General features: G+C 49.4%; 2 protein-coding genes across 7 annotated transcripts in view; one reads left to right on the top strand and one right to left on the bottom strand.

Moving 5' to 3' along the window:
- Positions 1-21,326, bottom strand: part of LOC134969572 (leucine-rich repeat-containing protein 36-like) — a 34,190-nt gene extending 12,864 nt beyond the window's left edge. For 2 of the 6 annotated variants that reach the window (XM_063945609.1, XM_063945611.1), the window contains exons 1-8: positions 21,143-21,325; positions 18,861-18,988; positions 10,737-10,929; positions 8,515-8,614; positions 7,884-7,957; positions 6,879-6,928; positions 5,858-5,912; positions 4,395-4,787 (exon numbers count right to left, since the gene is read on the bottom strand). In XM_063945609.1, coding sequence (XP_063801679.1) covers positions 4,395-4,787; positions 5,858-5,912; positions 6,879-6,928; positions 7,884-7,957; positions 8,515-8,614; positions 10,737-10,929; positions 18,861-18,988; positions 21,143-21,245 — 1,096 coding nt within the window. In that variant the 5' untranslated portion in view covers positions 21,246-21,325. Of the gene's footprint in view, positions 1-4,394; positions 4,788-5,857; positions 5,913-6,878; positions 6,929-7,883; positions 7,958-8,514; positions 8,615-10,736; positions 10,930-18,860; positions 18,989-21,142 lie in introns of all 6 variants that reach the window. The other 4 variants (XM_063945610.1, XM_063945612.1, XM_063945613.1 and 1 more) reach the window with 4 other exon arrangements.
- Positions 21,327-21,367: 41 nt separating this feature from the next.
- The window catches only part of LOC134968772 (BTB/POZ domain-containing protein KCTD19-like), a 175,182-nt gene continuing 169,007 nt past the window's right edge, over positions 21,368-27,542 (top strand). Inside the window, exon 1 of the mRNA XM_063944259.1 lies at positions 21,368-21,516. Within this exon, the coding sequence (XP_063800329.1) occupies positions 21,478-21,516 (39 nt within the window). The 5' untranslated portion in view covers positions 21,368-21,477. The remainder of the gene's footprint in view (positions 21,517-27,542) is intronic.

Here is a 27,542-nt window from a genome sequence, read left to right as displayed (position 1 = left end):
GGAAACAATTCACAAGCTGTATATCCAGCAGGTGATAATCAAAGTACCCCTCCTACGACAAGGAAAAGGGTATTATTTTTCCACACTATATGGTGGTACTGAAGCCAGACGGCTTGGTGACACATAGTCTAAATCTAAAATGTTTTGAACACTTACATAAAAGGTTCAAATCGAGATAAAGTCACTCAGAGCAGTGATAGCGAACCGGAAAAAAGGGGACTATATGGTGTCCCTGGACATCAAGGATTACCTCCATGTCCAAATTTTGTCCTTCTCATCAAGGGTACCTCTGGTTCGTGGTACAGAACTGTCAATATCAGTTTCAGACGATGCCGTTTGAATTATCCACGGCACCCCGGGCCTTTTTACCAAGGTAATGGCCGAAAAGATGTTTCTTCAAAGAAAAAAGGCATCTAAATTATCCCTTACTTGCACGACCTAAAAAGGGCAAGTTCCAGAGAACAGTTGGAGGTCGGAAGAGCACTATCTAAAGTAGTTCTTCGACGGCACGACTGGATTCTAAATATTCCAAGAATCGCAGCTGTTTTCCGACGATACGTCTGCTGTTCCTAGGGATGATTCTGGACACGGTTCAGAAAAAGGTTTTTCTTCCCGAGGAAAAAGCCAAGGAGTTATCCGACCTGTCAGGAACCTCCTAAAACCAGGAAAGGTGTCTGTACATCAATGCACAAGAGTCCTGGGAAAAATGGTGGCTTTTTACGAAGCAATTCCATTCGGCAGATTCCATGCAAGAATTTTCCAAAGGGATCTGTTGGACAAATGGTCAGGGTCGCATCCTCAGATGCACCTGCGAATAACCCTGTCGCCAAGGACAAGGGTATATCTTCTGTGGTGGTTGCAAAAGGCTCATCTATTGGAGGGCCGCAGATTCGGCATACAGGATTTGATCCTGGTGACCACGGACGCCAGCCTGAGAGGCTGGGGAGCAGTCACACAAGGAAGAAACTTCCAGGGGGTATGGACGAACCTGGAAAAGTCTCTTCACATAAACATTCTGGTACTAAGAGCAATCTAAAATGCTCTAAGCCAGGCGGAACCACTCCTGCAAGGAAAACCGGTGTTGATTCAGTCGGACAACATCACGGCGGTCGCCCATGTAAACAGACAGGGCGGCACAAGAAGCAGGAGTGCAATGGCAGAAGCTGCCAAGATTCTTCGCTGGGCGGAAAATCACGTAATAGCACTGTCAGCAGTGTTCTTCCCGGGCGTGGACAACTGGGAAGCAGACTTCCTCAGCAGACACGATATTCACCCGGGAGAGTGGGGTCTTCATCCAGAAGTCTTCCACATGCTAATAAACTGTTGGGAAAGACCAATGGTAGACATGATGGCGTCTCGCCTCAACAAGAAACTGGACAAGTATTGCGCCAGGTCAAGAGATCCACAGGCAATAGCTGTGGACGTACTGGTAACACCTTGGGTGTACAAATCAGTATATGTGTTTCCTCCTCTGCCTCTCATACCAAAGGTATTGAAGATTATACAGTGAAGAGGAGTAAGAACAATACTAGTGGCTCCGGATTGGCCAAGAAGGACTTGGTACCCGGAACTTCAAGAGTTGGTCACGGACGACCCGTGCCCTCTACTTCTGAGAAGGGACCTGCTACAACAGGGTCCCTGTCTCTTTCAAGACTTACCGCGGCTGCGTTTGACGGCATGGCGGTTGAACGCCAGATCCTAAAAGGGAAAGGCATTCCAGAAGAAGTCATTCCTACCTTGATTAAGGCAAGGAAGGAAGTCACCGCGAAACATTATCACCGCATTTGGCGAAAATATGTCGCGTGGTGCGAGGATCGGAGTGTTCCGACGGAGGAATTTCAACTGGGTCGTTTCCTACATTTCCTACAATCAGGATTGTCTATGGGTCTCAAATTGAGATCTATTAAGGTTCAAATTTCGGCCCTGTCAATATTCTTCCAAAAAGAATTGGCCTCAGTTCCTGAGGTACAGACTTTTGTTAAAGGAGTACTGCATATACAGCCTCCTGTGTTGCCTCCGGTGGCACCGTGGGATCTAAATGTAGTTTTAGATTTCCTCAAATCCCATTGGTTTGAACCATTGAAAAAGGTGGATTTTAAATATCTCACATGGAAAGTGACTATGTTACTGGCCCTGGCTTCCGCCAGGAGAGCATCTGAATTGGCGGCTTTATCTTATAAAAGCCCTTATCTAATCTTCCATTCGGATAGGGCAGAACTGAGGACTCGTCCGCATTTTCTCCCTAAGGTGGTATCAGCGTTTCACCTGAACCAACCTATTGTGGTGCCTGCGGCCACTGGCGACTTGGAGGACTCCAAGTTGTTGGACGTTGTCAGAGCCTTAAAAATATACATTTCAAGGACGGCTGAAGTCAGAAAATCTGACTCGCTGTTGATACTATATGCACCCAACAAGTTGGGTGCCCCTGCTTCTAAGCAGACGATTGCTCGTTGGATTTGTAACACAATTCAACTTGCTCATTCTGTGGCAGGCCTGCCACAGCCTAAATCTGTTAAGGCCCATTCCACAAGGAAGGTGGGCTCATCTTGGGCGGCTGCCCGAGGGGTCTCGGCATTACAATTCTGCCGAGCAGCTACGTGGTCGGGGGAAAACACGTTTGTAAAATTCTACAAATTTGATACCCTGGCAAAAGAGGACTTGGAATTCTCTCATTCGGTGCTGCAGAGTCATCCGCACTCTCCCGCCCGTTTGGGAGCTTTGGTATAATCCCCATGGTCCTTTCAGGAACCCCAGCATCCACTTAGGACGATAGAGAAAATAAGAATTTACTTACCGATAATTCTATTTCTCGGAGTCCGTAGTGGATGCTGGGCGCCCATCCCAAGTGCGGATTATCTGCAATACTGTACATAGTTATTGTTAACAAATTCGGGTTATATTGTTAAGGAGCCATCTTTAAGAGGCTCTTTCTGTTATCATACTGTTAACTGGGTTTAGATCACAAGTTGTACGGTGTGATTGGTGTGGCTGGTATGAGTCTTACCCGGGATTCAAATTGCCTCCCTTATTGTGTACGCTCGTCCGGGCACAGTACCTAACTGGAGTCTGGAGGAGGGTCATAGGGGGAGGAGCCAGTGCACACCACCTGATCTGGTAAAAGCTTTACTTTTTTGTGCCCTGTCTCCTGCGGAGCCGCTATTCCCCATGGTCCTTTCAGGAACCCCAGCATCCACTACGGACTCCGAGAAATAGAATTATCGGTAAGTAAATTCTTATTATATCCCATACTGACTGTTGTACCTGGCTTTTATTTCCCTCTTTCTTTACATCTGTCTTCCCCCTCTCTCTCCCCCCTTTCTCTGTCACTGTCCCTCTTCCACCCCCCCCCCCTCTTCCCATCTCTACCCTCCATATCCCTTGTGCTTCCCTCTCCTGCCCATTTTCTCCTCTGTGTCCCTCTTTTCTCTTTCAACGTCTTTTGGCTCTCTCATAGGGGGTTATTCAGACCTGATCGCTAGGCTGCATTTTTGCGCAGCGGCCGATCAGGTCTAAACCGTGCATGCTAATGCACCGCAAAGCGCAGTCGCGTTGCACGGGTACACGGCGGATTTGTGCGAAGAATCCATTCGCACGGGTGTTCGCAAGGAGATTGACAAGAAGAAGGCGTTTGTGGGTGGAAACTGACCGTTTTCAGGGAGTGGTTGGAAAAACTCAGGCGTGTCCAAGCGTTTGCAGGGAGGGTTCCTCACGTCAATTGCGGTCCCGGACAGGCTGAAGTGAGCGCAGCGGCTGAGTAAGTCCTGGGCTGCGCAGAGACTGCACAAGATCTGTTTGTACAGCTCAGCTACACGTGCATTCACACACTTGCACAGCTAAATAGTCGCCGCCCACGGGAGTGTATCTGTTCGCAGTAGTGCAAAAATCGCCTGCTACCGATCAGGTCTGAATTAGGCCCATAGTGAGAGTGGTGACCATGTGCCACATACATCAAACTCTCTCTGCTCACGTTACGTCTGCCCCACCTGCAGTGCAGCATGGTTTTGCCCAGGTGCTTGCTTGTTTGCTTTACTTACAAACATGAATTAGATCCATTGTCACCTGGTGTGGTGTGGTCCGCTCCCAACAGGCTTTGGTTCCCTGGTTACTTGGCCTGAGCACTGAGTCAGCGTCCTACATGGTCACCCATGGCAATGGCCTATTGCTTGTCAAGGTGGGACTACTAACTTATACCCAGATAACTATGGGGAGAGATGTATCAAGCAATATAAAGAGTGTACCAGTTGCCCGTAGAACAATCAGCTTCTACCTATAATGTTATAATACATTATAAATGCTACCTAAAAGCTGGCTGGTTGCTATGGGCAACTTCTCACTTCTCCAGTCTTTTCACTGCTTGATAAATCAGCCCTTATATAAGAAGAACAAACCATTACCGGAGCTCAGCCGCAATAGCCTCTCTCTGCTGGACTCCTCCGCGCTATTTGGAAACCTAAGACGCTCCCTAAGGTCTGTGCTCTGTCCATCGACATTGCACGCCCTGGCATCAGCCTTCATCCTCTCGGTGACGTCTTTCTTTACAGGGGTGGACGTAAGGTAGGTATTTTTGAAGCTGAACGCTGTCCCGGTGGTGTCCGGATTGTTAGAAATGGGTTTTCTTGTGGAGGTGAGATCCTCACTCTCTAAGCGTTTCGCTAAGTCTTCTCTCTTCGGGGTGAACTCTGTAAGAGTGGAGTCTGAGAAGGTAACGCGTTGTGCTTCTTTAGGACGTGAGGTGGGACCGGGGGAACGCAGCGAGGAACGTGTTGGTGACGGCAAGGGACGGTACTCTGTAAACACCAAAACAAGGTCAATTCAAAATTTTCGGTTGAGCAATTGGATTGGCTCTAAATAAAAAGACGATGCCATAAGCGTAACATTTTCATTGTGGGTGAAATTCAGTAAGTTATCATAAACTACATGCTACTTACCTAGGGTGCGTTGTTCCCCCTGACCAGGTGGAGGCTCCCATGGCTTGCACTGCTCTTCTCTTGGGAATTTCATGGGGGGGGGAGCATTGACACAAACAGGACACACCCTGGTCATACTCCATAATAATATCATTTATTTAGTTTGGTTTATTTTCAGCATACCTCCCAACATGATCCTCTCCAGGAGGGACAGAATGCTCTGTTCCTGGACTTCCCTCTGTCTGCATGATTGCCATCATCTGTGCTGAAACACCTTTCTTATCCATTAGCCTGTATAAACACAGGTGTCGGCAATCATACACTAAGAGAAAAGTCCAGAAGCAGAGCATTGTGTCCCTCCTGGAGAGGGTCATGTTGGGAGATATGTTTTCAGACACCGTGGTTACTCATATGCTGCATGCTCTGTTACATGCAGCGGGTTGTCCGTGAATCAGACGCTGTAGTAGCAGAGGCCAAAGCAGAGTGACACTGGGGGAAGAGCAGAGTGATACTGGGGGGGGGGGGGGGGGGGTAATTCCAAGTTGATCGCAGCAGGATTTTTTTTTAGCAGTTGGGCAAAACCATGTGCACTGCAGAGGAGGCAGATATAACATGTGCAGAGAGAGTTAGATTTGGGTGGGTTATTTTATTTCTGTGCAGGGTAAATACTGGCTGCTTTATTTTTACACTGCAAATTAGATTGCAGATTGAACACACCACACCCAAATCTAACTCTCTCTGCACATGTTATATCTGCCCCCCCCCCTGCAGTGCACATGGTTTTGCCCAACTGCTAAAAAAAATCCTGCTGCGATCAACTTGGAATTACCCCCAGGGTCCCCCCAACAAGGACAGTGTTTAAAGGGGATAATCCTGATCACAGGAAATTTAGCACCCTGTTTTTATTAAATAATATTAATGATGATAATAATAATTAAAGATCTTAATACCAATACCATCTTCAAAGTCGTTTGGTGGCTGTACATGTGGTTGGAGCTCTTCCATCTGTGAAAGTAAAAAGGATTACATGTAGCCAGATACTTCATGTGATAATACAGTTATAACTAGTACACAGATCTTCCCCCAGTAATTACCCTCCGATATATTACATGTAGCCAGATACTTCATGTGATAATACAGTTATAACTAGTACACAGATCTTCCACCCGTAATTACCCTCCGATATATTCTCTGCCTGAAGATGCATTCAAATGTTTTCAGTGCATGTCACGCCCCCAGTTACGTCACCGGCAGTGCTAGAAGCAGGTGTAATACAGAGGTGTACTATATATTCAGGGGCAGATTTATCACCTTCCACTTTATCACTTCACCAAGCTTAATAAATCTGCCCCTCAGTTTCTAATCCTGAATATTGGTTTGGATCACCAAGTGGCAGCTAGCACTAGTACATATGGCCACAACGGGTGTAGTACTGGTGAACGGCGGTCTCCTGACCGCCGGTCACCTTACCGACGCCGGGATCCCGGCAGCATACCGACGCCGGGATCCCGGCGGGGAGGGGCGAGTGCAGCAAGCCCCTTGAGGCCTCGCTGCGCTCGCCACGCTGCGGGCTCGGTGGCGACCTGCGGTCGCCACGGGTTCTATTCCCACTCTATGGGTGTCGTGGACACCCACGAGTGGAAATAGTCCCTGTTGGTCGGCATGCCGACCATCGGGATAGTGAGCCGTCGGGCTCACGGAGGAGGTCATGTGACTGTCGGTCAGCTGACCGGCGGTCACATGAATACCACCCGGCCACAACAATAGGCCCAGTAGTCCCTTCTCACCCATGCAATTATTATTATCCTTTACATATAGGGTGCCACAAGGTTCTGTAGCGCCTTACAAACTACATATATAGATACTGCACATACATAAGCAGATATAAAATGCAGAACATAGGATTCTCAGCAGCTCACAGGACCAGGGGTAAAACCAATGGTATATCTGTGTATTTCTGTGTACACCCACCAGATATTTAGAAGGTGACCCGTATTTCCAATCGCTCATCTTGCCGACTTCTGAAACACATAAATTCTTGTCAGAGAACCATTGCTGTTCTATAAACCAAAGCCAGGAACATGGTGTAGACTAAGAACCTAAGGTGAACTCTAGTCTATAAGTATCCCATGTTAGGGTTTCTGGTCTGGCTAGTTAAAAAGAAAACCTACCTTACTGGTAAGTGTTTGTTTTGCATAAATTTACCATAAGGTATATAGACATAAGTGTAGAACAGAAAATTTTAACATTTTAATAATTAAGTGAAATATTGGCCATAGACACCAATGAAACAGAGGGGCAGATGTATTAACCTGGAGAAGGGATAAAGAAGTGATAAACCAGTGATAAGCGCAAGGTGATAACGCACCAGCCAATCATTACGGATTTGAAAAATGACAGGAGCTGATTGGCTGGGGCGTTATCACCTTCCACTTATCACTGCTTTTTCCCTTCTCCATGCGTAATACATCAGCCCCACTGCCTCTAGTGGTGAATATTATCATGTAAAATGACAGACACGTCCTCGTAGGCGTTTCTATAATGGGTGCAATGTGTGTGCGGTGCACACGGGGCCCTGGGTTAAGGGGGGCACACATTGCACCCATAGAATATACTTACCCCTCCGGAGTCCGGCGACGGAGGCCCTGCTGTGCGGGCACAGATCGCACAGAAAATGGCCTCTGAGGCCATTTCCGAGTGAGTTGCGCATGTGCACTGGAGGTGTCCCCGGGAACAAGGCGTGGGCGCCATGTTCCCGAGACCTGCGCGTGCGTAGCAGACTCTGGCATTATGCCAGAGTCTACTGCTGCCGGAGAGGAAGGGGCCCGCGACGGAGGATTCACACAGTTCCCCTCCTCTCTTAAAACGCCCCTGCACATCCCCCTTCCTTCTTTACTGCACAAAATCTTTCTAACCAAAAAAATCTCCCATTAAAAAAAGGAGGCCTACAATATAGTCACTTGTTTCATACATTACCTATCGTGCTGCTATAATCCAGGTGGTCCCTAGGTGGCGTCGTCTTCTCCCCGAATACGTGACCCAGTGTTGCACTGCAAGCCACAAATCACAGCAGTCATTATTCACAGTCCAGTCACCGTCACACACACGTTATACATTGTAATGTAAAGGTCAAGGGTGCTTTGGAGTGAAATAAAGGTTTGCTGAAATATCCATTCTAATCTCCACGTTCTAAACTACTAATAAAGTCCTTCCAGATATCTATAAACTATTAAAATATCCAAAATAAATAAATTATCATAATTTTCTGATCACCCCCTAGAACTCACTTGGGGGGAAATGTATCAAAGCTAGGATAGAGAAAGTGGAGAGAGTACCAACCAATCAGCTCCTAACTGTCATTTTTTTTAAACACCGCCTGTAACCTGGCAGTACTGAGCTGGTTACTACTTTATCTCTCTCCCAGATTTGATACACCTCCCCCTAAGTTTGGATACAGAGCTGCACTTTAATATCCGACAGTGCAAATGCAGCTGGTGTATAAATTAGACCTTATATGTAGCTTGATGGTCATATTACTACAGTAGACTATTACTTCCCCCTGTACTTATCACCACTACAGCAGACTATCTCTTCCCCCTGTACTTACCTCCCAATCTCTCTGTTTGGCTTCTTCTGCGTTTTATGTTCTTTCATTCGGAAATAAGAATTCGCCCCTTTCCTCTCGCCGTCCATCACGGGCCGATCATCTGCAAACAGTGACATGGTGGTTGTGATATATGGATTTCCTCCCCCCGCAGGCTAAGGTGCAGCTTTTTCCCTCAGTCTCAGCATAGCACAGGGTACACAACGCCTGCAGCTCTCACTGATAATGGGACCGGCTGACAGTTGGATAAAGTTACTGTATTTGCCACAGAGACTCCTGGTGTAGCCACGGCAACACCCCTTACAGGACACAACAAATGCTGGGCGGGGATCAGCCTGGAACTCCATCACACCCACTCGTTTGTTCAGATTAATTAGTGCCAGCCCATTCTCTGACTTGCTGGCATTCATAATTCAATTTGTAAAACAAAATACTACAATATAGGGCCTAATTCAGATCTGATCGCAGCAGCAAAATTGTTCTCTAATGGGCAAAACCATGGGGGTCATTCTGACCTGTTCGCTCGCTGCTTTTTATCGCAGCCAAGCGAACGGGTCCCCACTGCGAATGCACCGGCGCCGTAGTGCACCGGCGATTACCAGACGGCCGAAGGCCGTAGCAGGGCTGCGATCGCCTCTGCCTGATTGAAAGGCAGAGGCGGTCGCTGGGTGGGAGGTGGCGTTTGGCCGCTGTTTCATGGACGCGGTCTGGCCAACGCAGGCGTGGCCGGACCGTGCGGGGGGCAAGGGGGCCGGGAAGCGACGAGTAGCTCCCGGCCAGCATGCTAAAGCTGCGCTGGTCGCGAGCTACTCTTGAAATGCAAAGGCATCGCCGCTGTGCGATGCCTTTGCACTTCTCCGGGGGGGCCGGCACTGACATGCGGGGCGGACTAGCCTTGTGCTGGGCGTCCCCCCGCATGTCAGTGTGAAAGATCGTAGCTGTGCTTAATTTAGCACAGCTACGATCATCTCGGAATGACCCCCAATGTGCACTGCAGGTGGGGCAGAAGTAACGTGCAGAGAGAGTTACAGCCCGTACATAGTATGCTATATCATTTACGATTTGAACGATATTGTTTGTTTCTGAATGATATTATATAGTGTGTATGCAGCATCCGACATATGATGCGCGCTCCCACGGGTCGCATGCGACGTTGTACATCAGACTGCATGCATTCTTGGGGGGTCATTCCAAGTTGATCGCACGTAGCAACTTTTTGCTGCTCTTGCGATCAACTAGACGCTACCTATGGGGGAGTGTATTTTAGCATAGCAGGGCTGCGATCGCTTGTGCAGCCCTGCTATGCTAAAAAAGTTTTGTGCAGAGCAAGACCAGCCCTGCAGTTACTTACCCTGTGCGATGGATCCAGCGATGAAGGTTCCGGAACTGACGAAAGACAAACGCCTGGACACGCCTGCGTTCGGATCTCCACTCCCGGAAAATGGTGAGTATCCGCTGTCAATCTTCTTGCGATCACGCCAGCGATCACTTTCTTCTGGACGTTGCCCGGCGACGGCCGTCGCTGGGCAACGATGTGCGTGCGCAGCCATACGCATTTCCGACCTGTTCGCACCTCAGCGATAAACCGCTTGATGAGGTGATATTGTGTGGTTTTGTACTCCAGTGATGACTTTGTTTCTAGACATCATTTATAGTGTGTACACATGATCCGATCAACCATATCATATGATATCGTATCGTCTGGGATCGCATAATGTGTACATAGCATTAGATTTGGGTGGGTTATTTTGTTTCTGTGCAGGGTAAATACTGTCTGCTTTATTTTTACACTGCAATTTAGATTTTAGTTTGAACACACCCCACCCAAATCTAACTCTCTCTGCACGTTACATCGGCCCCACCTGCAGTGCACATGGTTTTGCCCATTTGAGAACAAAGTTGCTGCTGCGATCAGGTCTGAATTAGGCCCATAGTCCGTGAAGTGGCAACCCCAGCCTACAGGGGGACACTGACCAACACTAATGTTGTCTTTTACTGGAAATAAATATGTCTCTTATGTTAACTGAGGTGTAGGTTTCAGGTCACTTGGTACAAACAGGTTTATTATAGTGATGGGACTGGTCATGGTTGACATGACAGAGTAGACTGAAGAACAAAAATACCCTAATGCGTCTCGAAGTTAAACGCTTTCTTCAGATTTTTTTCTGGACCCTATTTGGGGTGGTAAAACAGACATTATGTATTCAGCATGCTCTAGCACTCACCGAGAACTTGTAAGGCGCCCACCATATGAATGACGAAGAGACGGTATTCTGGATTCAATTTGGTTATTGGATTGAGGCGCAAATCCAGGCCCTTCAGCCGCGGCAAATGTCTAAGATGCTCTATCTCCCCCAGAGATGCAATTTCATTGTAATATAAATTCAGGAAACGAAGAGTATGGAGATATTCAATGCCCTGTGAAAGCAATGTGGAAATTATGCTTCTTATTCAGTGACAGAATGTCCTACACCTTCCCTTGGCGCTGGCAGCCATTTTGTTGTAGCCCATCGATTCACCGGGAGCTTGTGACCTCGATAGGCTTTGTTTCTACAGATTATTATCTCAGCCGTTTCCACCGTGTATAGGTGACAGGTGCGCCTTAACCCTTCAATTCCAAAAAGACCATGGGGTAATGTAATAACTTGTGAGATGCAGGTATTGGGGGATTTATGATTGAATGGACGATTTATTTTTTTTAAACTGGCAAAACCAACCTAATTGTCCAGACTCGCTGGAATCTCTCTGATGCCTACATCACAGGCTATTATATCCCCCCCCCCCCAAAAAAAAAATGTTGGGCACATATATGTACTCATTTAAAGAGACAATAATCTAAAATGCAATTTTTTTTTTTAATAAGGTAATTTTTATTCACAAACTGAAGAATAAGGTACAGACATTGCAGATCATCACAATATCACAACAATAAATCTTTCGGCTCAAGACAGACCTCCAATATTGGAGGAAATTCACATTCAAGGGATATCAGAACATGACCATGAGGGAATTACACATACTTTCTTGCTGTACAGATTATTTGGGTCTGCAAGATCCGCAGCCATCAATATAAATCCTCATACATTTTTATATTTACGCCCTTAAGCTAACCAATAAGAACATAACATCAACAGGGGAAAAACAAAAAACAAAACCTGAAGCAAGGTGAGAAGGGATAATCTGATTCCGGACCACAGTAATTATGCGGATAAACAGGCGGCTCCACAGGGCTCAACCGCCAAGCATCTCACTTATGTCACTAAGCAGTAAATATTTGGCAAGTTAGCATTTCAGTGCCCTCTATACTTGCGGGGTCATGTGCGCATGGGGGGAGTCGAGCCATGGAGACCAGACCTTTTCAAATTTGGCTGATGCGTTCTGTTTCATATATATATATCTTTCCTTAATTATTGTATCATTAATTAGGGTCTTAAGCCCAGACACCGAAGGGGCTCTGGGGGCCATCCATAGCCTCGCAATGCAAACCTTAGCCAAGGCACATACATTACTGGCATAGAGACCCCCTGAAACAGACAGAGAGGATGAGCATCCTATCCCCAGAATACAGAACTGAGGGGTAAGCACTCCGCCAGTTACTCCTGTACTTTCCAGGATTGACCCGACCCCCAACCAGAACACCCTCAGCCTCGGACAATCCCACATTAGATGCCAAAATGTTCCGACCTCCCCCCCGCATTTAGGACAAAGGCCAGATCCGCCCGTACCGAAAGTAGCTAGTCTAGCCGGAGTCATATATGTCCTGTGTAAAATGAAGAATTGAATCTGCTGAAATCTAAGAGATTTGGTAACTTTGGCAGGGTATTCCAGAGCGAGGGCCCAGTCCTCTTCAGTTATTAAACCCATATCCTCCTCCCATTTTCCTCGGAGACGTGTCAGAGGGTCCGCATGGAGCTTAGCAAGTAAATATCCATACGCACAGGAGACCATCTTAGCTCGACCCAAAGTAGCCACAAAGGTCTTGATGGGAAATGGGAGGATACGTGGGGGGGACTCAACAAACTGGGACTGGAGGGCGTGACGAAGCTGGAGATATCTGAAAAAATAGGAATTGGGTAACCCAAACTCATCCTTCAGTTGCTGAAAGGATTTGAGTACCCCATCTAGATAGAGTTGGGAAATAGAAACCACAGATCTAGGGGCCCACACCTCCCGCCCCTCAAGCGCGTGTAGTTCAGGGAGCCAGTCAGAGTACCATAGGGGGGTATCAGGGTCCAAACCATCGTATCCCAAGAGGACTCTCAGGGCCTGCCATATTTTTAATGCCTGGAAAATAATAGGGGGAAGAAACCGAGATATGCTCCCACTCAACAGCACCTGCACAGGAGAGAGGTGAGGAAAGTAGGAGCGAATAAACTCACAGTGTAAGGAGTTAACCCCAGAATCCTGCGCCCACACACTAATATGAGTCAGCTGGGCAGCATAGTAATACATCTGAAAATTAGGCAGAGCCAGGCCACCGTCAGAGCGCTGCCTGGTAAGAGTATTTAGCTGTATCCTAGAACGTTTGTTAGCCCATATCAAAGAGGATAGAACACTATTTAATTTTCTAAAGAATAGCGGATAAATATATACCGGGGACTGGAGAATAATGTATAAAAGTTTGGGGAGTATAATCATTTTAATGAGATTGACCCTGCCAGACACCGTCAGTGGAAGCTTACACCAAGCTTTGGATTTGCCCATAATCCACTGCATGGCTGGGTCCAGGTTCAGAGGGACAAAATCGGAAGGGTCACTAGTTATTTGAATCCCGAGGTATTTAAATTGTATCGTCCAACGTAGTGGCAGGGGGATTTTGGGAATAGTAGGGGGGGGGCCTATGACTGGCATAATGTACGATTTAGACCAGTTAATTCTAAGTCCCGAGTGATCACCAAAGCACTCAATCACCCGTAGCAGAGTGGGCATTGACTTGGTGTAATCTTGCAAGAACAGCAACATGTCGTCAGCATAAAGAGCTATTCTATCCTCACGTGAGCCCGTACTGATTCCCACAATATCTGGGTGTGATCTTATCAGACAGGCCAGGGGCTCAATGGCCAAGGCAAACAGTGCGGGGGATAGGGGGCAGCCCTGTCTAGTCCCACGGGATAGCTGGAAAGAGGGGGATACATAGCCGTTCACCAAGATCCTGGCACTCGGATGTTGATACAGTAGTTTAGTCCAACTGATAAAGTTGGGTCCAAAGCCCATACGAGCCATCACCTCCCATAAATAAGCCCATTCAACGCTGTCAAAAGCCTTGGCCGCGTCTAGCGAGACCACAGCCGAGTCAGAAGGGGAGTCATGTGGGAGTTGCAGAATGGTATATAGTCTACGTAGATTAATAGATGTGGACTTCCCTGGCATGAAGCCAGTCTGATCCGAGTGAACGAGGGAGGTGATCACTGTGTTAAGCCGTACTGCCAATATCTTTGCCAGGATCTTAGCATCGGTGGGAATCAGGGAAATCGGCCTATAGGAGTCTGGAGACCCAGGGTCCTTACCGGGCTTTGGAATCACTATTATAATTGCCTCTGACATAGAGAGGGGAAGCTCATTATTGGCAAATATATCCAAGTATAGGGCATGGAGTCTGGGTCCAAAGAAATCTGTATGAGTTTTGTAAACCTCAGAGGGAATCCCGTCACACCCCGGAGCCTTGCCATTAGGGGACATACCAATGGCCGCAGTCACCTCCTCGAGCGTCAAGGGCGCCTCCAGCAGCTCATAGGCCTCAGGGGAGAGTGCGGGCAACGCAATATCCCCCAGGTAGTGCGAGATGTCAAGAGTAGAGCACGTCAATTGTGAGCTATAAACACCAGAGTAATAAGATCTAAACAACTGCGCAATGTCCGGCGTGGTGTCAACAAAGGAGCCATCCCCATCGGACATCTGGGTGATCGTAGACCCAGGCCGATCGTAGTGTATCAGACGGGCCAAGAGTCCCCCCGTCCTATCAGCCTGCATATAAATATTAGTGGCCTTGAAAAGGAGGGAGCGTGAGTTTTTGTCGGACAGGTGGGCCATCCAAGCCGACTGAGCCACTAGCCAGCGTACCTTCGTAGTGGGGGCCCCATCTAGCAGGTATTGGGACTCCAGTTCCCTGGCGTCCCTTTCAAGGGCCTGTTCCTTCTCCCTGGAGGATACTTTATGAGCCGCTATGCGTCCAATATATGAACCTCTCAAAAAAGCCTTAAATGAATCCCAAACTATCGTAGCCGGGGCTGACCCTACATTATCGTTAAAGTACCCCCCCCATTGAGTCTCGAGGTCACTGCAGTCACCAAGCTGGGTCAGCCAAGAGGGGTGCAGCTTCCAATAAGAGTGCCCCCTCTGACTTCCCACAGCGATAGTCATCAACATGGGGGAGTGGTCAGAGACCCCTCGGGCCTCATAATGAATGTCAATGATCCCCGGGACAAGGGCAGGGGACACTAGCATCAGGTCAATCCTGGAAAAGGAGCCATGAGTACTGGAAAAACAGGAGAACTGGCGGGCCGTAGGGTGACGGAGCCTCCACACATCAACCCACTGCAAGCTATCCAAGAAATCTGCAAACTTAGTAGGGCCACCACTCGCCAGCGCAACACTCGGGGAGTGCCATCGATCCAAGGACAAATCTAGGATGTTATTAAAGTCACCCAGGCATATCACTGGGGTAGTGGGAGATGAAGCGATGAAAGAGGCAGCCTGCTGCAACACAGCATATGAAAAGGGAGGGGGGACATACACCGCTAATATGTAATAGGGCTGGGAGCTCAGTTTACATTCCATAAATACAAATCTTCCATATGGGTCAGTTTTGATCGACAGTAATTCAAATTGCACTGATTTTTTAATCAGAACCGAGACACCCCTAGAAAAGGAAGAGTGAGAGGCGTGGTAAGCCCATCCCACCCAGGCCCGGCGTAAAGACAATAACCTATGTCCCTCTAAGTGGGTCTCACTGAGGCATGCAATGTCCGGGTCATATTTCTTAATCATATTTAAAACCAGAGATCGTTTGATTTTGTTATTCAGACCTCGGACATTCCATGCCAACAGCCTCAGATTAGTCATGACTCCATGTAGACTCTATGTGTCTCCCGGATAGACATTTCCCAGAATACAACTGAGAACCAACATCAGTAATACCAGTAACACATGACGTACATAAGCCCAGCATTATAATCCATAGCGACTGAATTAATAAACATCCTTGCTTCAAAAAAAACTCAGGTAAGAAAAATAACAAACTAAAGAAAGAAAACCAAAAACAGCAGCAAAGAGAGCCGCAACTAGCAGCTTCCCAATTATCCCTCCCCTCCCCGTATACCCCCCAGAACACCGGCATACTTATATCCCAAACCAACAACCCAAACTACCAAGTGCTGAGTAGGCCTAGATTCTCAACTAAACCTCTAACCAACACCACTTGGACGGTAAGTCTTGAGCCACCAATGCAAAGGAGGGGGGCTCCCCGATCTAAGATCGTTCCCTCCGATAGCCCAGACCCAGCTCCTGCAACTCAGGAGATCAGTCCGGAGCCAGCTGTCGAGCACCCGGCGCAAATCTGTCCAGCCATTGTGCCGCTTCCCTGGGGGAATTAAAAAACTTGGTCTCCCCGTCCGCCACAACTCGGAGCCTTGAAGGAAACAGCATGGAATACGGAATGTTGAGGTCTCGCAGACGCCGCTTAATGGGCATAAACTGGGCTCTGTCCTTCTGGACGTCTGCGGCAAAGTCCGGGAAGGCCGACACCTTGACTCCATTACGGACCAGCGGGCCCTTTGTGCGACCTAGGCGAAGAACTGAGTCCCGGTCCTTATAATGTAGGAATTTGGCAATGAAGGTGCGAGGAGGGGCACCAGGAGGTAGTGGCCGAGATGGTATCCTATGTGCACGCTCCACCGCAAATTGGGCCGTAAAGGACTCAGCGCCATACATCTCCTTGAGCCAAGATTCGAGGAAGTCCTCCGGCTGCGAGCCCTCTTCTCTTTCAGGTAGGCCCACAAATCTGACATTGTTCCTACGCAGTCTTCCCTCCATGTCCAAAAGCTTAGTCTGGAGGGAGGAGACTTGTTGGGTCACCGTGGATACGGACTGCTTCAGGGGTCCACACATATCTTCCAGGTTGGAGACCCTTGTCTCCGCCTCACCCACTCTCTCACGAATGCGCTGGACATCTTGTCGGAGTAAGGATAGGTCACACTGCACCTTCTCCATCTTGTCGGATAGACGTTGCTCACTGCCAGCTATAGCCTCCAGCACCTGTTGAATAGACGGCGCCTCCGCCACCCCCGGGGAGCCAGCCGCAGACACGGAGGGGGAATCAGAATGGGTAGGAGAGGGAGCCGACGACACCCTGGGTGTGGGTTGTCTGGCATATCTTTCTAGCTTGGCCGCAGCCGCACTTTGGCCTCCCTTAACCATATTGAACAGGAGCAGTCACAACCACCCTAGGGCAGGGTGTTCCGTGTAGAAGTATAATGAGAAGGCGGTAGGAGCGAGGACGCCCTCAATTAGTGGCGGGAAGCAACCGTGCCCAGTCCTTATATCAAAATATCAATGGATAGAGAATGCAGGCTTGTGTAGAAGTAGCAGCAATATGTACAGTAATATTGAAGAGGGAGAATCTTGCAGCAACTTCGGAAGGCAAGGGCAGGATGTCGGTGCGTAGCACACTGAAGGATATTAGTGCAGTATAGCGACGCAGTCAGTTCCAATTACTAATGCATCTCTTATGTGGTAGAATGGGAGAGCTGTGCAGCAAAAGACACCTGACTGTGCTTCCAGCAGTATGTTGAGTCAGTATAGGTAGTATAGATACTGAGAGGCTGAGAGTGAGTGAGCAACTGATAGTGAGGTCCCAAATAGCAAAGGCTCACTGGTCACAGGAGAGTTCCATCAGGCAGCCCATCAAATGTGCAGGCATTAGCAGCAGCCTTTATCATTCACTCCCAAAATGGCCGCAGTGTCCCTTCCTCTTCCCCTTCCCCAGGAGTACCTGTTTGTTCTCCCGTCTTCAGGGTCACTTCAGGGACCCAGGTTGCAGCCCTGGAGGCAGAGGAGAGGCTATCTCCCCCCCACAGTCCTTTTGCGGGCTCCGGCAGCAGCGGCAGCCCGCCACTCGAGCTCCGGGTGTCCCGCGATCGAGGCCGCCAAAATCGAGGCCGGGGATCCGGAGAACTTGTAGGCCGCAGGGCCGGATGTCGGTGAGAGCCGCGTCTACGGGACCCGGAGAGCACGGATAGGGACGCCCGGCAGTGCCCAGCAGTGCAGGGTGAGCGATTCGGCCGGGTAGGAGCACCAGAGGGAATAAGGATGGGTATCAGGAGTTTGGTGGCCGGGGAGCTCCCGAGACCTGCTGCCTACTCCTTAGCCGTCGTGGCCACGCCCCTAAAATGCAATTTAACCTATTAAGTACCCATTCCATAATATAGCTTATATTGTATTTACAAATTAAATATAACAGAACAGCGGCTATTCTGCTGTTTGACTGGAATCGGAGGAGGCGACGACGGAGCCGAACATGCAGCTGTGTGTGGAAGGGACAGGCTCGGGGGATGCGGTGAGGGGATTGCCTGGGACACAATCTGTGGGCGCATCCTCCAGGGGCAGTTGATTTTAAAAAAAAGTAAGTTTAGTGGAAGCGTGCCGCCCTCCAGTGGCAGGCACCCATAGGCAGCTGCCTAATGGTGGCGCCGGCCCTGGTCCCTATGTGTAGCAGAGCTGCTATAAATCAGTTTGAGCAGTCTCTGCGCAGCCCAGGACTTACTCTTCCAGTACGATTGAAGCCTACTGATCGGGGCCGGAGCTGACGTCAGACACCCTCCCTGAAAACGCTTGAGCCCGCCTGCGTTTTTCCGGACACTCCCTGGAAACGGTCAGTTACCACCCACAAACGGCCACTTCCTGTCAATCGCCTTGCGTACGCCTGTGCGAATGGATCCTTTGCACCATCCCGTCGCTGACCGCCGATGCCTATTGTAGCCGTCCGACGTGCGTTCGCATTGCGGCACAGACATGCGCAGTTAGTATCTGATCGCCCGCTGTTTGAAAAAGCATAGCAGCGCTCAGATCTGGATTAGGCCCCTAGTCATTTTAGATGCTGTGGGTTCCATAGGCGTACAGACTAGTATTTTAATATGGATAGAAAAAAAACTGCCCCGTCTTGTGCTCTCTGACCTTTTACATACAGTTTGTGAGTTCCAGTAGAAGCTCTATAATACAAGAGTATATTTTAGGTTTTAAAGACAATTAAATCTTATTAATACAAATATTTGTATAATGTCTTCTTATTAATATATGCCTGTCTATGCGCAATGCAAGCATATGGGATAGACGTTTACTGTGTTGTCACTTACCTGTAAACTGACAATTATGTTTCTAGACAAGTCCAGTGATCGGAGGCTTTTAAAATTCTTAAATGCATCTCCCAGGCTCAGGATCTTCTCCCGTAATGTCCCTTGCAGACTAATTGTCTTCACCGTCTCTGGAGAAGTAATTAGTAATGATCACAGCAGAATGACGACCAAGTTCAGAGTAGGGTACGGTAATAGATACAATGGAAGAGCCTGTCTAGTACAAGGAATAGTTGTCAGGGCTGTCAATCATTAATTGTAGAACTCCTAAGGCAGCAGGGGCCGTTCCTAATTACTTCTGTCTGGGAATACACTACATACAGGAGGGAAAATTCAAAACTGGCTAATTATTCATTTTGAATTATTATTATCTATTAGTCACAATGAGACATTGGAGCTCCAACCAGGATTGTTTAATTAAAATGTTACAGAACACATTGGGGCAGATGTATTAACCTGGAGAAGGCATAAGGAAGTGATAAATGCAAGGTGATCAACGCAGCAGCCAATCAGCTCCAATATGTAAATTAACAGTAGCTGATTGGCTGGTGCGTTTTATCACCTTGCACTTATCACTGCTTTATCACTTCCTTATGCCGTAATGGGTACTTGTTATTTATTTGAGCATCACTTGAAACATGTACTCTGCCCACCAGTCATTAGGGCTAAAGGCGGCAAGGAAATAAGGTGCCCCCTGTACACTTTATCTTTATTATGGTTACCTGGAGTACAGGTGCCCACTGGCACATAGGATGTGCTCCTCTGCCGTATCGCTCATTCCCCCTGTGAGGACCACAATGCCCACCTTGTGACTAAACAGCTGGCGGCGGGGATGTTGGGGATCCTCCCTGGACTGATGGATGGAGTCCGTGTTTAACAAGAACCTTATTTTGTATCATTTGTATACAGATGCAGCAATTTTCTCTGTTTCATACTGTGCTCATGTGATTTCTTGTATATGGTAACAATAATACACAGCTCATGAGCTTGTGTCTCCGGCTGTGTTAAAATGTACTGTAAGTGGTATCTGTATAAATGAGTTTTGATTAGGGAGGCCAATCCCGGGATCGGGATCGGCGGGATCCCGGGATTTGAGCCCAAAAATGCCGGGATTTGAATCCCGGGATTGGAGCATCCAATCCCGGGATTCACGGGATTGCACTGCGGGAGGGAGTGTGTGTAAGTAATACTACTTACACTTAGGCGGGCGGCAGCCATAGACGAACGCTGAACACGGCGACACTTCAAATGTGGCGCCGGACGCCAGCCAATCAGAGCTGGCCGACCGGCAGCCAATCAGGGAAGCTGCCGCTGCAGCCAATCAGGAGCGACTGCTGCGGCCGCTTCCCTGATTGACTGCTGGTCCGCCTGCTCTGGTTGGCTGGTGGCCGGTGCTTCATTTGAAATGCCGCTGCGTTCAGTGTGTCCATGGCTGGCGCCCACCTAATAGTAAGTGTTATTACTTAAGTTACACCCAGCCTCCCTACCAACCCTCCCCGCTACCTACTGTACACCCTCCCGCCCAGCTACCTACAACCTCCGCACCGCTAACGTCACCCTCCCGCCCAGCTACCTACACCCTCCCGTGGCCCGCCCAGCTACCTACACCCTCCCGTGGCCCGCCCAGCTACCTACACCCTCCTGCACTGCTACCTACACCCTCCCTCCCTTCCCCGCCGCTACCTACACCCTCCCGCACCGCTACCTACCCTCCAGCGCTGCTCCCTACACCCTTTGCTGATCCCTACTGCAATCCCGGGAATCCCGGGATTGATCGTTTTTCAATCCCGAATCCCGGGATTGAAAAAACGGCCCGGGATTGGCCTCCCTAGTTTTGATGTCATCATGTGCAACAGATGAGCTCTCTGACATCATCACGTATATTAGGGGAGCTCTCTGATGTCATCACGGATAACAGGTGAGTTCTGACGTCATCACTTATAATGGGGTACTCCCTGAGGTCATCACTTTTAATAGGGGAGTTGTGACATCATAGAATATAATAGGCTAGCTCTGATGTCATCGTGTATGTCAGATGAGCTCTCTGATATCATATAAGATGCGAGGTCTGACGTCATCACATATAACGGAAACTCTGACATCATCACGTATAATAAATAAGCTAATGTGAATACGTATTATTGTGGTCTCTGACGTCATTATGTATACTAGGTGAGCTCTGACGTCATCACCTCAGTTGTCATTGGGGAAAATGTGGCCATTATGCGGCCGCAGAGCCTGGCCCCTGGCCTATAACACTACACCTTGCTCCAGGCCTCCGTTACCTGCCGCAGCCGGCTGCAGCCCGGCTCTGCTGCACACCCAGCTCTCAGTCAGGGTAACTCTCCACACCGCCATCCAATTCAATGGGTGCAGCGCCGATAACATTCCCCTGGCAACGGCGGGGAACAGGGAGCCGCTGCGTAGGTTCCTGGGTCAGCCCAGGCGCGTGGGGCGGAGTAACCGCCGGGGGCGTGGCGTAACGCTGTAAGCGTTGCTATGGTAACAGATGCTGTTGTCATAGTGACCAGGGCGGGGTAATAACGCTCGCCACTGCTGAGCGGCGGGAACTCAGTGTCCTCAGTACTGACCGCGCTCATACTGACGGAGAATAGCGGCCATGGCGGGAACCCAGCAGCGAGCCCCGGACTCACAGCCGGTAATACCGGGGTCCCTGCCGTTACCGTGTGTATGACTGTCACTGAGAGACACTGTACCCATCTGTGACTGTCACTGGGAGACCCTGTACCCATGTGTGACTGTCACTGGGAGACACTGTAACGGTGTGTGTGACTGTCACTGAGAGACACTGTACCCATGTGTGACTGTCACTGGGAGACACTGTAACGGTGTGTGTGACTGTCACTGAGAGACACTGTACCCATGTGTGACTGTCACTGGGAGACACTGTAACGGTGTGTGTGACTGTCACTGGGAGACACTGTACCCATGTGTGACTGTCACTGGGAGACACTGTAACGGTGTGTGTGACTGTCACTGAGAGACACTGTACCCATGTGTGACTGTCACTGGGAGACACTGTAACGGTGTGTGTGACTGTCACTGGGAGACACTGTAACGGTGTGTGTGACTGTCACTGGGAGACACTGTACCTATGTGTGACTGTCACTGGGAGACACTGTACCCATGTGTGACTGTCACTGGGAGACACTACCCGTGTGTGTGACTGTCACACTGTACCCGTGTGTTACTGTCACTGGGAGACACTGTACCCGTATGCGTGACTGTCACTGAGAGACACTGTACCCGTATGCGTGACTGTCACTGAGAGACGCTCTACCCGTGTGTGACTGTCACTTAGTGACGCTGTACTCGTGTGTGACTGTCACTGGGAGACACTGTACCCATGTGTGACTGTCACTGGGAGACACTGTAACGGTGTGTGTGACTGTCACTGAGAGACACTGTACCCATGTGTGACTGTCACTGGGAGACACTGTAACGGTGTGTGTGACTGTCACTGAGAGACACTGTACCCATGTGTGACTGTCACTGGGAGACACTACCCGTGTGTGTGACTGTCACACTGTACCCGTGTGTTACTGTCACTGGGAGACACTGTACCCGTATGCGTGACTGTCACTGAGAGACACTGTACCCGTATGCGTGACTGTCACTGAGAGACGCTCTACCCGTGTGTGACTGTCACTTAGTGACGCTGTACTCGTGTGTGACTGTCACTGGGAGACACTGTACCCGTATGCGTGACTGTCACTGAGAGACACTGTACCCGTATGCGTGACTGTCACTGAGAGACGCTCTACCTGTGTGTGACTGTCACTTAGTGACGCTGTACTCGTGTGTGACTGTCACTGAGAGACACTGTACTCGTGTGTGTGACTGTCACTGAGAGACACTGTACCCGTATGCGTAACTGTCACTGAGATGCTGTAACCGTGTGTGACTGTCACTGAGAGAAGCTGAACCTGTGTTTGTGACTGTCACTGAGAGACGCTGGTGCTACACCCGTGTCTGACTGTCGTTTAGAGACACTACACCCGTGTGTATGACTGAGGACACAATACCCGTGTGTGTGACTGTCACTGAGAGACGCTGTACCCATGTGTGACTGTCACTGAGAGACGCTACACCGTGTCTGACTGTCGCTGAGAGACACTGTGCCCATGTGTGACTGTCACTGAGAGACGCTACACCCGTGTGTGACTGTCGCTGAGAGACACTGTACCTATGTGTGACTGTCGCTGAGAGATGCTACACCCATATGTGGTGTGACTGAGAGACACTATACCTGTGTGTGACTCTCACTGAGACACCATACCGTGTGTGACTGTCACTGAGACACACTCTACCTGTGTGTGTGACTGTCACTGAGAGACGCTATACCCGTGTGTGTGACTGTCACTGAGAGATGCTGTACCCATGTGTGACTGTCACTGAGGGACACTGTACTCGTGTGTGTGTGACTGTTACTGAACGACACTGTACCTGTGTGTGTCACTGAGACACTATACCCGTGTGTGTGACTGTCACTGAGAGACGCTGGTGCTACACTGTGTGTGACTGTCGCTGAGAGACGCTACACCCGTGTGTGACTGTCGCTGAGAGACACTGTGTACCCATGTGTGACTTACTGAGAGACACTGTACCGCTTACACCCGTGCGCGTGACTGTCGCTGGTAGACGCTGCACCCGTGCGCGTGACTGTCGCTGGTAGACGCTGCACCCGCGCGCGTGACTGTCGCTGGTAGACGCTGCACCCGCGCGCGTGACTGAGAAACACTATATCCATGTGTGTGCCTATCACTGAGAGAAGCTGTACCCGTGTGTGACTGTCACTGAGAAATTCTGGTGCTACACCCGTGTGTAACTGTCCCTGAGAGATGCTACACCCGTGTGTGTGACTGTCACTGAGAGACACCGTACCTGTGTGTGACTGTCACTGAGAGACACCGTACCTGTGTGTGACTGTCACTGAGAGACACCGTACCCGTGTGTGACTGTCACTGAGAGACACCGTACCTGTGTGTGACTGTCACTGAGAGACACCGTACCCGTGTGTGACTGTCACTGAGAGACACCGTACCTGTGTGTGACTGTCACTGAGAGACACCGTACCCGTGTGTGATTGTCACTGAGAGACACCGTACCCGTGTGTGACTGTCACTGAGAGACACCGTACCCGTGTGTGACTGTCTCTGAGAGACACCGTACCCGTGTGTGACTGTCTCTGAGATACGCTGATACTACACCCGTGTGTGACTGTCACTGAGAGACACTGTAACCGTGTATGACTGTCACTGAGAGACACTGTTCCTGTGTGTGTTACTGTCACTGAGAGAAGCTGTACCCGTGAGTGTGACTGAGAGACACTAGACCCGCGTGTGTGACTGTCGCTGAGAGAAGCTACAACCGCGTGTGTGACTGTCGCTGAGAGATGCTACACCCGTGTGTGCGACTCAGAGACACCATACCTGTGTGTGACAGTCGCTGAGAGACGCCGTACCTGTGTGTGACTGTCACTGAGAGACACCGTACCCGTGTGTGTGACTGTCACTGAGAGACACCGTACCCGTGTGTGTGACTGTCACTGAGAGACACCGTACCCGTGTGTGTGACTGTCACTGAGAGACGCTGGTGCTACACCCATGTGTGACTGTCGCTGAGAGACACTGTACAGGTGTGTGTGACTGTCACTGAGAGACGCTGCACCCGCGCGCGTGACTGAGAAACACTATACCCATGTGTGTGCCTGTCACTGATAGATGCTGTACCCGTGTGTGTGACGGTCACTGAGAGACACTGTACCCGTGTGTGTAACTGACACTGAGAGACACTATACCCGCGTGTGTGTGACTGTCGCTGAGAGAAGCTATACCCGTGTGTGACTGTCTCTGAAAGATGCTGGCGCTGCACCCGCGCGCGTGACTGTCACCGGGAGGCGCTGCACCCGCGCGCGTGACTGTCACCGGGAGGCGCTGCACCCGCGCGCGTGACTGTCACCGGGAGGCGCTGCTCCCGCACGCGTGACTGTCGCGGATAGAGCCTATACCTGTTTGTGTGACTGATGCTGCACCTGCCCATGTGTGACTGTCACCAAGTGACACTATACACGTGTGACTGTCAATGAGAGAAATTATTTCTGACCCCCTTGCACTAGATACAAAATGCACTGCTCTTGGACTTCCCACTTCTTTTATGATTACTATCACCTGTGCTGGGTGATTGTTGAGGGGTGTGGTATGGAAGGTCAACAGGGTCTCTAGATCGACAGGTCAAAAGGTCGACGTGTGTTTTTTTTATGGTTTTTTGGGTGTCGTTTTCTCTGTACAGTAACCGGGAACCCCAATTAGTGCACCGTGTCCCCTCGCAAGGTGTCTCGCTCTGCTACCGCTGCCCTCGGCACAGGTTTCTATTCCCAATCGTAGTCCACATGGATCGTTAAGTATGAAAACGTTCAAAAAAAGATGAAAATTGTGAAAAATTCATGCCGGCCTTTTGACCTGTCGACCTAGTTACTGTCGACCAAAAGTGGCCGACCTAGTTACTGTCGACCTAAAGACCGGAGGGAGTTTAACACAGGTGACAGCAATCACAGGGTCAGAGGGAAGTCCAGGAGCAGAGAACTTTGTACCTGACGGTTACAGTATGTTATAATTGGGTATATTGTGTGTGACTATCACTGGGTGACTGCATTACTATGGGCCTGATTCAGCATGTATCGCAAAAGCACATTTTTCTCAAATGGACAAAACCATGTGCACTGCAGGTGGGACCGATGTAACATGTGCAGAGAGAGTTAGATTTGGGTGGGGTGTTCAAACTGAAACCTAAATTGCAGAGTAAAAATAAAGCAGCCAGTATTTACCCTGCACAGAAACAAAATAACACACCCAAATCTAACTCTCTCTGCACATGTTACATCTGCCCCACCTGCTCGCACATGGTTTTAATCCATGCTGAATCAGGCCGTGTGTGTGTGTGTTATGGGCCCTACACATTCCACAATCCGCCGCCGAGCTGCACGACGGCGGATACGGGCGACCCGGCGGCTGGGGGGCAGTGACGGGGAGTGAAGTTTCTTCACTCCCCCCGTCACCCGGCTCCATCGCAGTGCAGGCAGATATGGACGAGACCGTCCATATTGACCTGCATGCACAAGCGACGGGGCACCAGCGATGAACGAGCACGGGGCAGCGCATTGTTCATCGCTGGTGCCTCCACCCTCAAAGATATGAACGGTATCTCGTTCATTAATGAACGAGATCGTTCATATCTTTGAGTATTATCGCCCAGTGTGTAGGGCCCTTAACAATGGCAGGGCAACATGGCCGTCTTAACAGCAGTGTAGGCCCCTGGGCACAGCAATGCACTGGGCCCTCTACCCATCCTCCAGGGATGGGGTGCTATCAGCAGGAGCTGGATGGAGTACACTAAACTGTAGATGGGGCATTGAGCTGAATGAAGGGTACCTATTACACGAGTTCTAGAGTGGTAGGGGGTGTTTAATACACGGGAGGAGTGGATAGTGGAGTGGGCTTAATATTTATCATTTTCTGGTGGGAGGGCAGCTTGCTTGACTGCAGATATCTCAAGTTCCTGAAAATAGATTTCTAAGCTTTAATGGAAATAAACACTAGAGAGTCCAGCCTTTCAGGAGGTACTGGGGACACCTTTCAGGAGGTACTGGGGATTTGGGGATCAGAGTTCAGGAGCCAGAGCAATCCACCAACAAATATAATGCTGCATACCAGGCGTGTGAAGCTGGAGCAGGGACCAGCTGCTGGAAGGCTGATATCTCTGGTTCTGGTCATAGCAGAGACAAGCTGCCAGTATCCACTAAAAGGGGAGAGTCAGACAGAACCAGAGATATCTGGCTGGGATGAACAATTAACAGGCTTGGATGGGGACTACTGCTTTTAAGTCAGATATCTTTGGTTCCCCATGGCCGATTTTCTAAAATCTGGTACCCCAGGAAAGAGGGGACCCTCTGTCTTCAAGGCACACTAACAGGGCAGGATTTAGTGATATCCAGACTTCAACACAGATGGTTAGATCAAAATGACTGAGGTACTAATGAACTCACCTGTGCTCAAGCATGGATATCACTAAAACCTGGACTGTTAGTGTACCTTGAGAACCGTGGTTGGGAGTGCCTGCTATAGAGATTCAATTTTTACTTATGCTTTTTTCAGCTATAACTATTACCGCTTTTTTAGTTGTGTAAATCTAATAAATGTGAAGTCATAGAGAAAATAAGATGTTTCCACTGAATTCAGCATGCCTATATTACGTGAAAACACACAGTCATATGGGGCGGCACTTGATATACCGGCTGTCGGGATCCCGGCACCGGAATCTCTACCGCCGGTATACCGACAACTAATCTCCCTCTTGGGTTGTCCATGACACCCCCTGTGGGAGACTAAAGAACGTAGCGTACCACCGTGCCCGCAGAGTGGTGAGTGCAGTGAGCCCGCAAGGGGCTCTTTTGCGCTCGCACTGCTGCCGGCATTCTGGCGGTCAGGATCCTGGCGCCGGGATCCCAAGCACCGGAGAATCATACTACACCCAGTCATATCCCAGATGCAGAGATGTTTTTTTGAAATTAGTTAATTTAATGTCATTTAAACCTTGGTTGCGGAACAGTAACAAAGTCCAATATGTCTTGCGGTCCTGAAGTATTTGGGACCTATTTAGTAGCAG

The sequence above is a fragment of the Pseudophryne corroboree genome, chromosome 11 (genome assembly GCF_028390025.1).
Source record: "Pseudophryne corroboree isolate aPseCor3 chromosome 11, aPseCor3.hap2, whole genome shotgun sequence".
Taxonomy (NCBI): domain Eukaryota; kingdom Metazoa; phylum Chordata; class Amphibia; order Anura; family Myobatrachidae; genus Pseudophryne; species Pseudophryne corroboree.
Note: the sequence above shows the minus strand (reverse complement) of the source record. Positions and strands in the feature narration are given on the sequence as shown.